This window comes from Mixophyes fleayi, chromosome 2 (assembly GCF_038048845.1).
Source record: "Mixophyes fleayi isolate aMixFle1 chromosome 2, aMixFle1.hap1, whole genome shotgun sequence".
In the NCBI taxonomy this organism is placed as follows: domain Eukaryota; kingdom Metazoa; phylum Chordata; class Amphibia; order Anura; family Limnodynastidae; genus Mixophyes; species Mixophyes fleayi.
In genome coordinates this window covers 310,017,327-310,035,749 of record NC_134403.1, presented here as the reverse complement: position 1 = coordinate 310,035,749, position 18,423 = coordinate 310,017,327, and the positions used below count along the sequence as shown (strand labels likewise).

Below are 18,423 nucleotides of genomic sequence, written 5' to 3'. Positions count from 1 at the left end.
ACTCAGCAATCATCTTCATCATCTATTTGTATACACACAAACATTCTAGTATATAGATTTTACTGTCAGCATCTATTTCTATGCTGTGTATTTGCCAGCACACTGTCTGTGTCAGTCAGACTATTTTAGTCTGCGTTTGCTTTCCCTGTTCTCGTTAGAACTTTGCCTCGTGTCTTTATCAAAGTAATTTTTGTGCCCGTGGGTGTCTCAGTGATAGGGTGTGTTTTCCTCTGTCCCCTGTAGTTAGAGGAAGTCCTTGTAAGCTCAGCCCTTTTCCCCATACAATGGCCACTCCCAAGTTGTCAGTGTCCTCCAGTCACACACGGACTGTCACAGAGGCTCACTAAGTCCTATCCTGTCATTCTGAATAGTGGACGCTCAGGCGTGTGAATTTCTTGTTTTGGGAGGAGGAGGCGCCGCTTTAAACATGACTGCTAGGGGAGGGAGGGGACCATGAGTCTGCTACCCGCCCTACAGACTTCTTGCAGGACAAGACTTCAACCTGCAGGCTGACCACAGCTGATAAGAACATCCTGATCGTGGAGAGGTAAACACAGTTTGTGGGATACAGAGGATTGCCATTACTGCCCTGGGGCATGGGCTGGGCTGTAGACAGGGAGACAGACCAGCATATGCAGTGAATGATCCATAAATTAAAAAGCGACTCACTTTACTCAGCAGCAGATCCCCGGACTCTATTTATTATTTACTGAGCAACAGTTTTGTCTCAACATTGGACCTTGGGGATATTATTTTAAATTGACTTTCACCAGAGCTTGGAATTGTCCCTCTTATCATCACATCAGAGGAATGCCTTTTAAGTTTCTTTATTTTTCACCAAACATGCAGCTGTTACTACACAGCAAACCTAGGACACTGAGTTGCCCATTATATTAAATTATATGCCCTATGTATTATATTTTGCACTAATTGCTTCAGCATCTCTTGTATATTACTTAATACATTTGCATAAATTTATCTCTCATATCTTATACCTGCTCATGTGACTAAAGAGATTTATATAGTGTATAGTATGTTTGACTATTTGTTTCCAATAGAGTAGCCTTTTTTTCTTCAGGGATTTGTAGTATTCCTGTAGCACACTTCACACACACAAGCAGATGATGTGATGTCTCTGAACGCTTCTACGCTCCATATTATACTGTGAATTAATCCAGGTGCCAGTGACTATTAAACGATTTTCTGCCCTTTCCTATGTGGGGAGGAACAGAAGCAGCACTAAAGAGCATGGAGAGCAATGGGCCGTTTATTACAGTGCAAGCTTCAGGTGAACTGGGGGTCTGCAGCAGGGATCAGGCTGGATCGGCAGGTGAACCACAGTGTAGCCCCTCTTCTGCAGCTCCCACACCATGTCCTGTTCCTGAGCCCACACCTGGAGGTGAGGGTACCCAGTGGTTAAGCAAGCAGAGATCCTTGAGGGTGGTGTATGTGCTGAATGATAGCCTCAAATCAAACATGGGAGGAAGCCGGAATCTGGAGCCTGCACTGTCTGCGCCGAGCCTGTGAAGGAGAGGGGGCGCAACTCACCAGTGTCAACTTTGGGGAGCTGGACTTTGGGGGAGACAGCGGTGCTGGGACACCTTCTATGACGCAGGTAAGACACACAATATGGTAACTACAACCACTTATTGGAAACTCACTATTGCTAACTGCTTGGTTGCACATGAAATGTTAAAATGATGCTAATTTAATTAAGGTCAGCATTTATATGGAAAGGAAAAAAGTACATAGTCGAAAATATATTATTAATAGGTTATACACCTATTCAATCTTAGTTCAGATACAATATCTGTAATGATTTCACAAACGATTGAAAGTCCCGATGAGCATGCCAGATTCACTTATACAATTTACCTTCAGATCTGTGATCTTCATTTCTAATTAACCATCTGCTGAAAAGATTGTGACTATGTATTGACTCTACAGATATCTGCTACCTCGCTGGTCGTGAGTGTGTACACACTTCCACATTTGCCTGACATTGTTTCATCGTCAATTATGATTTTCAGAGAGTTTAGACAACCAAATGAACAGATGTGATGTGCTTTGGTCCGATAATACCTGATCGTGGGAGTGTACACACTCTTGCAATATCTGAACGAATGGTCGTGAATCGTGTGATCTGCACGATAAATGCATAGATATATACCCAGCTTAACAAACAGACAAAGAGGTAAGAGGACCCTGCTCGCAAGCTTACAATCTACTGCAAAATTGGAGATTGATACATGTGGTTAAGTGCCACATATTGTGTAGAGGTCCAGCCAAATAGCGAAGGGGAAAAGTGCTTATTGTGTCTCTAAGATCCAGTTGTATTGTAATGTTGGTTTGGTGGTTAATAGGTTGTTTCAGTATAAAAAGTGAATAAATGAACGTTTTGAGTGAACTGTGTATGTAGATTGCTGGCAGGTAGAATAACTTAGGGAGAGGATTTGTGAATCTAATGAGCTTTCCTAAATATGTGAATTTTCAGAGAATGTTTGGAGGCTAGAGGAAAGTATTTTAGGTTTGAAGTTGGGAATTCCACAGCCTGGGTGCAGCATGAGAAAAGTTATTTAATCAGGAATGGGATCATGTAATGATTGTGGAGTTTTGAGATATTTTGAGACAAGGTAAGAGATGTATGTAAGAGGAGTTTTGTTAATGGCTTTCTATGTTTAACGAAGTGTTTTCTATTAGTTTCAGTAATGTACAGGCAAACAAATTATGGAACTGACAGAGCTTTGACAGCAGTAGAGGAAGGTTCTGCAGGCAATTTAGTCTGCTGCACTAAAAATAGATTGTAATAGTGAAAGTCTGGTTTAGTAGCAGACTAATAGGGAATTGCAATAGTCTATGCAGGTGATGATGATGATGATGTGCATATTCTGGAAATGTTTCTCATATGTATGTAACAGGACTGGGATACAGATTGGATCTGGGGAGCAAAAGACAGTTGTGAGTCAAGAATGACACCTAGATATAGAACTTGAGGAGTAGGGTTTATTGTTGTGTTAGTAGTAATAGAAATGTCAGGCAGGAAGCTTCTGTTGATCGGTGGGTAGATTATTAACTAAATTTTTGAAAGATTGAGTTTGAGGTGGCGTAAGGGGATTCAAGATGAAATGGCAAAAAGACATTACGTAACGTGGACCAACAAAGATGCTGAGAGGTCTGATGAAAAGGATAGATCAATTTTGGTATCTTCCATGTAGAGGTGATACTGACATCCAAAGTAGGTTTTTAGTAGTATAGATAGAGAAGAGTATATAGGTAGGATTGCACCGTGTGATACTCCAATCTATAGAGGAAGTGGGGAGGAGATGGCTCTAGAGACATTAATACTGAAGGAGTGATTTGATAAGTAGGGAGATAACCTGAATAGGAAAGTGTCATGAAGACCAAATTAATGCAGTATTTGTATGCAAAGTGAGTGGTCAACAGTGTCAAATACAGCAGAGAGGTCCAGGAGTATTGGAACTGGGTAATGGCCATTAGATTTAGCAGTGATTAAATCATTGACCACCTTAGTCAGTTTATTCATTGTGGAGAATTGGGAACAAAAGCCTATCTGCAGGGACTTCAATAGGTTGTGTGAGGAAAGCTTAGACTGGCAAATGGGGCAGTGATCTGAGAGATAGTTGCAGTGCTGTTATCTGTTACCAATAACATTTGGAAGGATATGATGAAACAGAGAAGCCACCATCAAGTTGTCAATAAAGAGTTGTAGATGTCCAACCAAACTGTTACGACATATACATTGGTGCTGTGTATTGTCATGTTTCTATTTATCTAAAATGTATTTAATTAACTTCAGCTATTCAGTTAAAGGATGGAAATGCTCTTTGCAGTTGTTGCCTACAAGGGTTATAGCTAGAAAGTTCAAAAAGAAATCCTATTTTCATTGCTTGCTATGTATTATAAAGCACATCTATGCCGTCTCCCTAAAGTCCTGCTGGTGGATAGATTTTCCTGACTCACTCCGGAATTCTACAATATTTTGCCCAACTTTTCCTATCAGAAACTTGTGTAGTCTAGAACTTAATAGTTTACATTTTACAAAGTATCCTCGTTTTGTAAAATAATTTACCGACAGCTAATCAATTCATAATGTGTAAGTGCTGATGTGAGTCCTATTTCCATAGACTTGTTATTATTATTGATTTATTGTTGTTATTCGGCATTGGGTCAAAAGAGTGGATCCCATTGTGCCAAATTGTTGCAGTTGACAACATTTTAGGCCAGTCTCTCTCTATATCGGATCAACCCAGATCTTATGCTGATTGGCATTTCTTTGGGGCCAGTTAGGTTAAAAATGACTGAATTGCCTGTCCAAAATACTGTGTTTATGGGCTGTTTATTAACCACTAGATGCTGAAACATTACTGTTACAAATATATAATTTTCAAATGGTTTCTTGCTTACAAACCCCAAATAAAAGTTGAATGTCTATATCAGTTAGATTGCATAGATCTAATTACATGAATTATGTTCATGTCTATTCCCTCTTGAACCCTTTCACTATTTAAGAAATAAGGACACCTGTATGAAGTAGCAGATAAAGGAGCATGGTCTAGTTCAGTGTCTCGTGTGTGTGTGTGTGTATATATATATATATATATATAGTCTAAAGCTGGGTACACGCTGCAGAAACTTTCTCCGGATGCGATATCTGTAATGATTTTACCAAGGACTGAACGCCCAGATCAGCATCCCAATTCATGTGTCCCAATTCATCCCAATTCAGATGTGTGCTCTTCATCTGTCACAACCATCAGCTGAAAAGATCGTGACTCTGCACACTCCATAGAGATCTGTCTACACCGCTGGTTGTGAGTGCACACACACTTCAGAATTTGCCCTACATCGTTCCATTGTTCATAGACATTTTTAGTCCGGTTATAAAATCAAATGAAATGATACGATATCCTTCAGTACGATAAAACTTGATCCTTGGAGCGTACACACTAATGCAATATCAGACCAAACAGTTGTTTATCGTGTGATTGACACAATAATCTCGGGTGAAAAACCTGTAGTGTTTACCCAGCCTGTGAGAAATGCCAAGCTCCCTATTGCTTTTACAGAAATATTATGATCTTTAAATCCAATTTCTACTGGTATACAGATAAAAAATACCATAATTTAATTAGCAATACTATCTTACCTTGTCGGCATCCTATAATGAAATACCAATTGACCCATCCTGTAATAAAATAATAAATCAGTTATCGAAATGGAATAAAAAATGTATATGTAAAAGTTTCCATACTACAGCAAAAGATTGTAAGTAACTAGTTCACTGCATATTGCCAGCCATTTAAAAAATAATAATTTTGTGGGTGCAATTCAAATACCAGTGAAGTCCAGTCGGAATCTGACACACATCACATGAGGCTCCGGGATTTTGATTGAATGTAAATCCTTCTAATGATCTTAAGTTGGCCACAAATGTGGTGATACACATGGTTAACCAAATTGGTTAAGATAAAGCTGTTTGGACAGATTACATAACGTTCTGGTACTACCGGAATCGTGGTTACCAGATGACTGCACACATATGCAGATAGCGGTCATCACATAGCAAGTAGAGTTGGACACATTTGCATCCAAAAAAACCAACATGGTGCATTTATGCTATTATGTAGAGTTGCATAGTGTGTTAGAATGTGTCTGCAAAAAGATAAGTTTAAAGATACAGATTAAGTGTAGTATGATGCGACTGCATATTAGAGAATCCAGTCACCAGAATCAACGTGATGAACAATATCTTCAATACACCCCCCCCCCCCCCTACCACAAAAAAATACAATCAAATAAACAAAAAAGTGAAGTAAGTACCAGTGCTCGTAGCCTCGGCCTGTTACCAGGGCCGGTGCAAGGTTGCCCGGCACCCTAGGCAAAGCTTAAGCTTGCCGCCCCCCCCCCCGCCCAATAAAAAAAAATCTAACTTCCCAGCCACTAACACACTTAAAAATAATAACTCTTACCTCCTCTTGGCTGGCTACAATGCAGTCCAGATGCCTGACGCAGCACTGATGTCTGATGCAGAATGCTGTCCAGGCTTCACTGCTGCCCAGGAGCAAACACAGGATATCTAGAGGGGAGGCTCCAGATGCTAGACTTCAGAACAAAACAAACGAAAGAAAAGAAAACATGACATCACTCACCTGTTACACACTGACATGTACCCCCGCAGCCCACCAACTTCTCTCACATGCCCATCTGCCCACTAGCTGTTCTCACATATGTCACCCCTTGCCCATCAGCTTGTGTCACATATGCCAGCCGCATAACACCAGCTTTACTCACATGCCCCCCTGCCCACTACTTGGCTCTCCACTGTTGCTGTCTATTAATGTATTCTGTAGATGATATATTAAATATACTAACACATGCAAATAAATAGAGAAAGGTAATCTAAATGACAGATAATCCAGACCGTTCTATTTTATTTGCATTTGTTAATGTATTCTGCAGATGTAAAATTAATTATACTAATAGAGGGCAACAAAGGAGAGCCAAATAGAGGGCAAATACTAAAACACATAAATGGTTCCTTAACTATCCTACAGTAGCCCCAGCAAGGTGAATTAAAGCTGTGCTTCATTATGCATCGCTGCATTTTGTCACTGCACTATTTTAGTACAAAGACACCATAGTCTCTATCTTAAGGACATTTCTAAGTGTAATCCCCCGTCTCCCTATTTTCTCCAGCCTCCTCCTCCCCCCCAATTTTCTGTAGCATCCATTCTCCCCCCCTTTCTGTAGCCTCCATTTCCCCCCCCCCTTTGTATAGCCTCCATTCTCACCCCCTTTGTATAGCCTCCATTCTCTCTCCCCCTTTGTATAGCCTCCATTCTCTCTCCCCCTTTGTATAGCCTCCATTCTCCCCCCTTTGTATAGCCTCCATTCTCCCCCCTTTGTATAGCCTCCATTCTCCCCCCTTACTGTAGCTTCCATTCCCCCCTCTTTCTGTAGCCTCCATTCTTCCCCTTTGTATAGCCTCCATTCTCCCCCCTTTGTATATCCTCCATTCTCCCCCCTTTGTATAGCCTCCATTCTCCCCCCTTACTGTAGCTTCCATTCCCCCCTCTTTCTGTAGCCTCCATTCTTCCCCTTTGTATAGCCTCCATTCTCCCCCCTTTGTATATCCTCCATTCTCCCCCCTTTGTATAGCCTCCATTCTCCCCCCTTACTGTAGCTTCCATTCCCCCCTCTTTCTGTAGCCTCCATTCTTCCCCTTTGTATAGCCTCCATTCTCCCCTCTTTGTATAGCCTCCATTCTCCCCCCTTACTGTAGCTTCCATTCCCCCCTCTTTCTGTAGCCTCCATTCTCCCCCCTTTGTATAGCCTCCATTCTCCCCCCTTTGTATAGCCTCCATTCTCCCCCCTTTGTATAGCCTCCATTCTCCCCCCTTTGTATAGCCTCCATTCTCCCCCCTTACTGTAGCTTCCATTCCCCCCTCTTTCTGTAGCCTCCATTCTTCCCCTTTGTATAGCCTCCATTCTCCCCCCTTTGTATAGCCTCCATTCTCCCCCCTTTGTATAGCCTCCATTCTCCCCCCTTTGTATAGCCTCCATTCTCCCTCCTTACTGTAGCTTCCATTCCCCCCTCTTTCTGTAGCCTTCATTCTCCCCCCTTTGTATAGCCTCCATTCTCCCCCCTTACTGTAGCTTCCATTCCCCCCTCTTTCTGTAGCCTCCGCTCTGCCCCCTATGTATAGCATCCGTCCCCCGTCCCCTCCTGTTATCTGTAGCCTCCTCTTTCCTGTACTCACCTTAACTTCTTCATTTTCCTTCCTTTCTCTTCTTCCTTGCTTCTGTCTTCTTTCTCTGTCTCCTCTACACTGGCAGCGTCGTGCGTCGTGACGTCACGACGCTGCCAGGCACCGGGTAAATTTTAAAATGCGGTGCTGCTACAGTGCAGCACCACATTATAGCGAGTGGGTGAGCGAGCGGGCGGGCGGGCGAGCGAGCGGGAGCATTTATTTATAAATTATTATTGGGTCCCCCGCTTCAGTACCGCCCTCCAGAGCCCGGCGCCCTAGGCAACTGCCTAACGTTGCCTAATGGGAGCGCCGGGCCTGCCTGTTACTATTAGTGTGGGAAGGGTTGGTGAGGACTGGGAAAGGAGTCGAACAGCACTAGGCTATGACAGGCAGTGTGGGGTCCCCCAGCTGTAGTGAAACACAGCCCCAGCCTGTTCAGCACAGGGGTATGCTCTTGGAGAATCTGGCCAGCAAAAAAAAAAAAAGATTTTTTTTTTCCATTTGGGAAAACCAGCCCTTTGCTAATAGCACTTGGCCTCCTCCTGACATCCCAACATGGTTGTTGAGGCAATAATGGTTTAAAGATAAAAGAATTACAGCAGAACAGAATATTTCAGGAGGCTCTGACCTGCTCACCTATGTAATTATATGAGGACAGGGCCAGTTTAAGGACCAGGAATAGAGGAAAGCTGGAAGTCCCCGTAGGAGAAAGGAAGGCCCCAACAGTAGTAATCTTAGTCTTCTGTGAAACTTGTGCTAGAATATTGTGTTTCCTAGTGCGCCAAATAAAGTTTATACATCCAAATTGTTTACAGTGGTTGTGGTAGACCAATTACTTGCCCTTGTAATGTGCCCCCTGGGCCTGCTGCCCTTGTCCTAGGACTTTATATAATCTGTTGCCATAGTAGATATTTATACTTTGTACTCTAGAAGCTGTGGGCATTTTATGCCACATGTGATAAATATTAGTGTTAACTAAATCAGTTTAAATATTTTGGGGACATCAGTAAAATATTTAGAAAATAGTTTTGCTTTTACCACGAGCAGCAATCAGTGCCCCAGATATACTATGCATTAGATAATAAATATTGTATGAGAGTAACCTACTTCAGAGTCATTCCTACCACTATGTGTAATAAGAGGATTACCAATTGAACAACTGCACTGCTATCAAAGGGCTTATTATCTTGTATTCCACACCTCTCTGTACATCAGGGGAGTATTCGGTGGCCTAACACAGGGCCGCCATCTGAGGGGTACAGGGAGTACAGCAGTATGGGGCCCCACAGCAGAGTGGGGCCCCAGCAGCCCTGGACCCAAACAAATTTAATATTGGAGGGGGCCTCCGCAGTGATTTAAGGGAGGTAGTGGGCATCATCTCTAGGCAGCAGCTGCTCCTGAGATGTGAGAGATGGTGTAGGGAGAGACCTCTGCACGTAATTAAGGATACCTCAGTGGGGCCCCTTATAGGCAGTATGTCTGCCTCCACTGCCAAGATGTTGGGGCCCCACAGCTGCCTCTATTCGCTCCATTTCCAGTCCCCCAGACAGAGAGCCGCAACAAGGCAGAGAGACTCCCTGCACCATCGCTGACGTCATGTAATTAATAACATCACAGCACTGTTAATAGAGGGGAGCTGAAAGGAGACAACAAGAAGACGCAGAGAGGTAAGTAATCTACTGCAGGGGTTAGAGGGAACCAGGGATGTAGATCGTGGGGGGAGATAAATGTTGGGTAGGGAATAATTTAAAAATGAGAGTGGGATGAGAGAAGGAAGGAGGGGGCCCTGTCTGTTACATTTGTACTGGGCCCCACAATTTCTGGTGGCAGCACTTGCGGTACATGTAAGGATTCTCTGATCTCATTTGCAAGTCTTGAATCCTGCTGAATGTGCAGGACAGATTTATTTCTTAGAAGGGTAAAGTGAGATCATTTGGATTGCCATTATTTAAATACGTCCTACAAAATGAACAATATTATAAATTATTTATTTTATAAACTTCCAATTTTCACTGACTTATTGGCAGCTGCTTTTACCATGTTTTGCTTCTTCTTTTCAAAAAGGCTCAGAGAAACATTAGTAATCGTGAGGACAGTCCATGCACTTATAGATTAACAACTGTCTGGAGTTAATGGAACATTAAATGGGGCAATTTTCAGGACTTAAATTACTGAACTTGTTAACAGTTTTTGGATTATATATTTTTAATACTCAAGTGATGTTATAGGTCTGGTCCACTTTAGGATTAGCCATTCTTTGCTAGTTAGTGACGCAGTTCCATAGGAGTCCCTTCCTTGTAAACTCCATTGTTACCTAATGACCACTGCGGATCTGCACCACATTAAAGTCTAGGGGGTATACTTACTAATCTGCGGGTTTGACAAATTGGAGATGTTGCCATTAGTAACCAATCAGATTCTAATTTTCATTTATTTAGTACATTCTTCAGAATAACAGCTAGAATCTGATTGGTTGCTATAGGCGATATCTCCTCTTTTTCAAACTTGCACTTTAGTAAATATACCCCTAAGACTTGTTGTGATTGAAGATTTAAACCAGGTACTCATGGAAATTCAGTGAATGTAACACCTGATATCTCTGCAAAAATGTAGGGAGCCCCTGCAAAGATATCAGGGGGAAATGTATTATACTCCGATTTTTTTAAAGTCGCCGGAAATCGGCGACTTTGCAGCTAAAATTTAAAGCGGCGATGGCTTGTAAAGGCAAGTTTGCCATTGCCGCTTGTAAAGTTTGCCTTTACAAGCCATCGCCGCTTTAAATTTTAGCTGCAAAGTCGCCGATTTCCGGCGACTTGAAAAAATCGGAGTATAATACATTTACCCCCAGGTGTTACATTCACTGAATTTCCATGAGGACTTAATTTACATTCACAGGGGCTCCCTACATTTTTGTATGTCCCCCTGTAGTAATTTTGAATGTTTTCTAGGTCAGTGCTGATAATGAATCCCTGAAGTAGGAGATCTGAAGAAGGCTGAGAGACGGGAACCGCATTAATAAAGGGAATGAAAAGACCTAGTTAATATGTATAAATGAATACATCTGAAGTCACCACAAAGTTTTATCTAATAAAGTTTTCATACCAAGGACCAAACAGAGTACATGGGGTCACCAGTTGCATCTTTCCTACATGAAATATCTGTCACTATTATAAACAGAGGATGATTTGGGAGGTGATTGATCCAAGGAATTCATCAAATTACTATTTTTATGGTCAGAAAGGTCTTTTTTTGCTATTGTGAGACTAAGTACGTGACTGTCACATCAAGGGTTGGCCTGGGTGGCTCAGTGGTTATTACTTCTGTCTCACAGCAATGGGGTCATGAGTTTGATTCCTGACTATGGTATCATCTGTGTGGTGTTTGTATGTTCTCCCTGTGTTTGCGTGGGTTTCCTCCGGGTGCTCCGGTTTCCTCCCAAAAAACATACTGGTAGGTTAATTGGCTGCTATTAAATTGCCCTTAATCTCTCTCGGTCTGTGTGTGTGTATGTTAGAGGATTTAGACTGTAAGCTCCAATGGGGCAGGGACTGATGTGAATGAGTTCTCTATGCAGCGCTGCGGAATTAGTGGCGCTATATAAATAAATCGATGATTATGATTTAACCATGTAATTATGTAGCAGAAACCCAATCTCACCATCCACACCTATAGCACTTTATAGATTTGTATTGTATCCGTGTCAAGAAAATGGTGAATTCTTGGCAGGTGAATGTTGTTTACGGTTCATACAAATTCAGAAATAATAGATCATACAAAGAGTGCAGGTTCATATAGTTACTGGGGTAAGCTGTTTGGGCACAGAGGCACTTATTATGTCTTTTGGTAAATTGTGTAATTGTTTTTAATCCTATTTTGTAATGCTTGATATTGGTATATTTGTTATGTAAGCACAAAGTAGTAAATAACTGGCATAGCTGCCAACGTTTTAGATAATTTCCAGAGAGTCTGCTGCTGAGCAGGTGTACCGGAGCTTGTCATGTTGTGGGTAATCCTAACATACAATGGTGCACCGCAATTCCCATTGTGACATCAACTTGGTTAGAATTCATTTGTTGGTCATTTTAAATATTCATCTTTAATTAATATTCCTTTATAAAGCCCAGTGCATAGAATAGCTGCTGACAGTTACATTAAATATAAAGAGTACTATCATTTGTACTGAGCAAGTGGTAGTTTCCAGGTACATATCTCTAACCCTTGGTCTTTTCCATTTGTTAACCTTACTTGACATTGATTTATTATGTCAATGTGAGACCTTGAGTGTGGTAGATAATTGTTATGTAGACACTGCTTCGGTACTTAGAAGCTCTTATCCTCATATAACCACTAATAGTACATTCAAAAATAAAACTTCTGACTACAGCGGCAAAGCAGGAGAGAAGCAGAAGGAGGCCTGATACCAAGTGCGTTAAATACATTTCTGTTGCCTTCAGAACAAGGTCAGTGTTTCTCATTCCTCACTTAAATTATATAGCTTCAAAGACAGCCATGGCCGTATCACAATACAAACTGCTTTGCTGCTGTTGATCAAAGCTGGCCTTCCTCTCTCTCTCTCTAGAGCCAAAGCCCATAAATACACTGCCAATGTCACTTATGTTATGGGCCAAAATAGCAATATGAATGTCTGTCTTGTCACTGTTAATGGGTGCTGGTTCAGAATGACACAATTAGATTGTCTTCAGAACAAATGACAACCTGTTTAAGTCCACAGTTTTGTAAATGGATTCCTGATAGAGTTTTGGTGACCCACCTGTGGACCATGACTCCACCAAAGGGCTGCACATCCCATTAGGTGCCTTGTATTACTCTTAAGATCATTCTTGTAATACAATACTTAAAATAGTCCAGTTGTATTTACTGAGCAAAAAAACTGTTTTGGGATAATAATTCATTTATAAGGAACAGCTGTGGTTTGTTAATCAGTTTGTAAAATAGATGTAAACCAATAGAAAACAATTGTCTCAGCTTTATTTCAATACGTCCTTTTTATTTTAATATATTCCAAAACTAATAATCATGAAAAAAATCCATTCATGGAGTCATCTGCAGCAACCCAATGGAACTATGGGCTAGATTTACTAAGCTGCGGGTTTGAAAAAGTGGGGATGTTGCCTATAGCAACCAATCAGATTCTAGCTGTCATTTTGTAGAATGTACTAAATAAATGAAAGCTAGAATCTGATTGGTTGCTATAGGCAACATCCCCACTTTTTCAAACCCGCAGCTTAGTAAATCTAGCCCTAAGAGTGATACCTCTTTAATGATAAATTATAAATGATTTAGTCTGCCTTGTATGTCATTGTTTTATGTATGTACTGTTTCTCTACTGTACGGCGCTGTGGGATACTGTGGCGCCTTATAATATCCTGCATGTATAAGAATGTGCCTTTTAATGTATTGACATAATGTTTTCTTTATAATAATGCCCATTGTTTGTGACAATCGTCAAAAAGTATGTAGTGTTCAAAGACATGGCAAAATAAACACAGTGAGACTTTTGGGCATAGTTGCCTACTCTCCCGGAATGTCTGGGTGACTCCATAATTTTTGGGAGTGCTCCTAGACTCCTGGGGAGCAGGGCAACCTCCCGCCTTCAAATCTACTCGTTGATGAAGTGGGTGATAAATGTCTCATCCTGGCCCTGCCCCTGCTGTAATAGGCTGAAATTGTCAAAGATCAACAGGGGGCCTAATGACGCGATTGACGTGGCCACACCCCCATGAAGGATCCCAATCCTGGACAGCTTGCTGCAAAAGTCGGCAAGTATGCTTTTGAGTAGCCATGTTTTCTGTGAATTCAATTTAGTCTGTGTGTCCTGATTTTATATGACCTATTAGACAGAATGTGTACTCACAGGTGTATGTGGATCCAAATATTGATAGCAGTGTATCTGCAAAATGAACAGGGCCAGGATTACTTGTCTAGAGAGGTGGTATAACCTCCTTCATTAGGCCATTCATGATGCCTTCATCCATCGATTGAATGAACATTTAAGTGGTCCTCTAGTGAAATTCTAGCTTTTGGCAGTCCCAAAAAAATCAAACTTCAATACGCATGAAGGGCTCTAAATCCACAATTAGATTCAACCACATTTGTGGTGACTGATACAAGCTTGCTTAGTGGTCAGGACTGAGAAGTAGAGGAAGTCACAAAGGCCCCCAAAAGCCCAAACCCTTTACAAACCACAGTTGGGCAAAATCTTGGTCATATCTGTATTCATCCCTTAGAATATGTTATTAGCAATATCTTGTATTATACCATAACCATATTGCTGCTGAGCTACAGATTTGTGATCCATTTCAAAATGTCTTCTTTATTCTTAAGATTTGAATAATATAAAAAATAAAATCAGGTCCCCTGGCTCCCGAACTTTCCTGCCTTCTGCAGTCTGATTCTTTTTGTGTCTGTTGCTTTGCTGGTTGAATAAGTTAATCAGCAGCTTTTATTAGGACCCTTTCACCAGCTCATACCACAACATGCTCCATCCATTATGTCTAGCTGATGAAGTCTCTGGTAGCACCAGATATTCCAGTTTAGTCTTCTCTACCTGGTTATTTGGCTTTATAAACTGTTTATTTTGGAGATACACTTCACAACGTCATCAGGTATTCAGTCTAAAGGACAGTATAGATATTTAAAAGGTTATTTATATGGGGCCACAGCCATGCATTGTTTTCTATGCAGTGTCTCATAATATTGTAAAAACAACACATTTCTGAGAGATTCCAATGTAGTGAAAGAATAACATATTATTATTGAGTTTCCTGCCCCAACAAACTTACATTCTAAGTATGTGCTTGTCATGGTATGGATGGGTTTCTCTTTAAGGGATAATAGGATTAATAGACGTGTGGAGGACTATGAAAAAGAAATTGTGGGAAATAAAAAACAGAAACTGTCTAGAGATTTGGCAGATTACCAGAATGGAAGAATTCTATAAGGATTCTATAAGAAGATCTATAATAAGAAAAGTTCTCAAGGAAAGTTTGATCTAGACAGAGAACCTATTAGAAAGTGTCAATATATCAATCAACAAGGGAATAGGTTCTCACCTTGGAAAGGGCAGACAAGAAAGAAAAGTACCTATTATGATAGGGACAGGATTGATTCTTACACAGGGTCGAATAACTCTCCCTCACTAAGAAGTGGTTATAGAATAACAAGAAAGGATAGTTACAACCAATTTAGGGTCTAGACCCAAACATAAAGATAACCTGCAAAATGATTTTTAGAGAGGGAAGATGTATGGGGCCGACATCTACATCGGAATCGATACGATGTTTTGGCACTCAGGACTCCGATAAGATTAAGAAAAAAAAGTGTACACTAGGTGCGGGGGATTCAATTAGACACGAGGGGCTAGATTTACTAAGCTGCGGGTTTGAAAAAATGGGGATGTTGCCTATAGCAACCAATCAGATTCTAGTTGTCATTTTATAGAAGGTACTAAATAAATGAAAGCTAAAATCTGATTGGTTGCTATAGGCAACATCCCCACTTTTTCAAACCCACAGCTTAGTAAATCTAGCCCCAAGAGGCAAGAGAGGGGGAAAAAGAACCCAAAAGATATCAACAGGCATAAATGATACAAAAGGAATTTTTAATCTTTTGAGTAAGCCTCTGGGTGTGAATCAACTTAAACTTTTGTCAAAGGGACTTACATTTGCCCCAAGTGCAGAACCAAATTTGTTTGACCTTTTTAAATAGATACACTAGATCCCTCTGTAGGCAACGTTATTTTGCATCAAATAAATTAAAAAAGGGCTGGAACAAGGGGAGCCCAATTATGCTGGATTCTGGGGACTCTGATGATTTAGTTTTACTGGAGAATCTGTGGGAAGAAAATAATGTAGAGGATGTTGATATTCAGGATAGATCCTCACATTTGATATTTCTAGTCAGGTTAAACAAACGGATATGCCAACATTTAAAAAGAAATCTGAATTTTATCTGGTCATTTAAAAAAGTTTCCCTATTCAGACATACGGTCAAACATTTCTGTAAAAGATTCAAATGAACAAAAGGGACAGTGACGTAGGATTATCATAAAAAGTGACAAATATAACAAAAAACATAAAAATGGTAAATCAATAATCACATTATTATACAGGATATATTTACAGTTTAATAGTCATCAGAAGACCACCCACCCACAATGATCTGGAAAACAAACTATTATTGTTGTATTATTATTTTTTTAACTAAATCACCTTTTTGCCACTTCTAGAACTAGAACGACAGTTGTCAGTAGTCCAGACTAACCCACATATTGCCCTCTGTAGCTACATTTTAAATAAGGAAATAATGAATAACTCAAACAAATAACTTCAAAATCTTTAGAAAATCTACAATATAAATATATCCAAATTCTACCTGCACGCTGGTATAGATCCGCGGAAAGGAAAAATCATACTTGGAAATATGTTAAAGCTGCTCGGTCACCTGCGTAAAAAAGAATTTACTAACATCTCCCTCCACGTAGCTGGAGACGGAGGGGTCTGCTATTGGCTCGGGAGTGAGGGGAGGACCAATCACAAGCTGCAATCTCTTGATCTAGAGAAATGTGCGACTCGGGATAGGCCGAGAATATTGCACATCCCCAACATGTGACTACAAAAAGACAGTTGTCAGCGCTTATCCTTTGCACTACATATCTGTGTGTGTCTAGCAAAATGAAAACATGAGATATTAGTTCATATTTTGAAAAAACATTTAAGCCTGCATCCCAGCATCAAGGGCACCTCATTATATGCAGGTCCTACACTGACCTATATGCTTTAAACACCATTAAAATGCAGTTAAAATCAGATGCACTCACCTCCCAGGTATAGGGGTTTACATCTAGCAAAGGCTGGCTTGTGAGACACATCCAAATGAGCCTTAAATAGGCTAGATGGACAGCTGCAATGACAATAAGGCAATATTTTGAAACAAAACCAGAGAAAAGACAAGCCCGCGTTCGGTATATCCCATATTGTATGTGGTACCAGCTGCGTGGCATTATAAATGCCCATATATGTTATTGCTTGCCCAAATGGAACAAATGTGATAACTGACTAACCCCCAAGTTTAGTCTTGGAATATATGGTAGACGCCATTGAGATAAAATTGCTTTTTATTTGAAATAGCTGCATTAATAGCAGTTTTGTATTACCTGTCATCAATGGTTGATTCATTTCTCTTACATGATGTGTCTGTATTAAGGGAAATCATTTTAGTGGATTTGCTTACAATTTACTACAGTTCAGTAAAATGCAATGGTACATCACATCAGGGGCGGATCTAGAAAAATGCTGTACCCGGGGCGAGATTAGGGGGGGGATTTAGGCCCCACCCCTTTCTAACATCTTAGGCTGCTGACGGCTGCACACTATGTGCAGGTCCGTCCAGCCGTGACAGGCAGGGACAGTGTGCTGCCCGGCTGCTCTGATTGTGTTTTAAACACAGTCAGTGCAGCCGACTGCAGCAAGTGTCTGCTAGGGGGGGCGATCGCCCCCCCCCCTGGATCCGCCACTGCATCACATTTCCTTCTGCACAATGCTACGCTCACTTCTGTGCAGATTTCAATCTAATAAAACCAGTGCTGATTTGCTTCCTCTGACGTAATGCAATGAAATATCAGACATTGGCTGCAGTCTTGGAAATTTTTTTTATTAAAAGAAATATAAATATATATTCAAATTATGTCCCTCTTAAGATCCTTTTATAGGACTAAAAGAAATCCATATATCGCATTTTATTATTATCACCACTATTATTGTTTTGTGGTGTTTGTTCACAATTACTTGAATTATGATCCCAAATAATATCATGGAAAGTACTTTTTTGAGGTGTTAGGCTGGGTACACACTACAGTGTTTTCAGCTGATTATCGAACAATCATACAATAAATGACCGTTCTGCCCGATATCGTATTAGTGTGTACACTGCAATGATGAAAATTATCGTTCCAAAGAGCATTGGGTCTTTTCATTTGATTTTTAAACCGGGCTAAAAATGTTGTTCAATGATGGAACAATGTCGTTCCAATTCTGCAGTGTGTATGCACTCACGGACAGCAGTGTCCATAGACCTCTGTGGTTGTCTATTTTAGATGCAGAGCACAGATCTGAAGGTAAATCATGTAAAATGGCTTTAGTGTGTAATACATGCATCGGCATGCTGATCGGGACTTTTATTTTTCTAATCGTTGGTAATATCGTTAAGGTTATTGTAACGGGAGAAATTTTGTATAGTGTGTACCCAGCCTTAGAAGTTTGTGCTGTTAGGAAATCGCCCTGCTCCAGTATATGTTTAGGTAATCTTTTTATTTTTATTTGCAAATCCACTGGGATTCTTTTTCTCGTCTATTGTATTTCAATTATCTGAGAGAATGACAGCAGCTTTTTAATATTCAGAATCCAACAAAACAATACTTAATGAAAACTATCAAGGCTATTCAAAACATGATTAAGGTCTTCTGCCTTTTGTATTTGTGTTTTTTAGCTGTGTATAAAAGGCACTGAAATACATTTACCTTATCTGGACCCTTTGCTTACATAGGAGGTCAGTTATAAAACGAACCACTTTTGCTTTTGGACCAGTGTGTCTCATTGGTCCATCGAGCACACAGGAAGGCCCAGCACACCTC

At 40.6% G+C, this 18,423-nt stretch overlaps 1 protein-coding gene across 1 annotated transcript in view; it reads left to right on the top strand.

Moving 5' to 3' along the window:
- The first annotated feature begins 316 nt into the window (after window positions 1-316).
- The window catches only part of MAP3K15 (mitogen-activated protein kinase kinase kinase 15), a 122,741-nt gene continuing 104,634 nt past the window's right edge, over window positions 317-18,423 (top strand). The window contains 4 exon segments of the mRNA XM_075196539.1: window positions 317-547; window positions 1,232-1,493; window positions 1,495-1,576; window positions 1,579-1,615. Of these exon segments, the coding sequence (XP_075052640.1) occupies window positions 1,249-1,493; window positions 1,495-1,576; window positions 1,579-1,615 (364 nt within the window). The 5' untranslated portion in view covers window positions 317-547; window positions 1,232-1,248.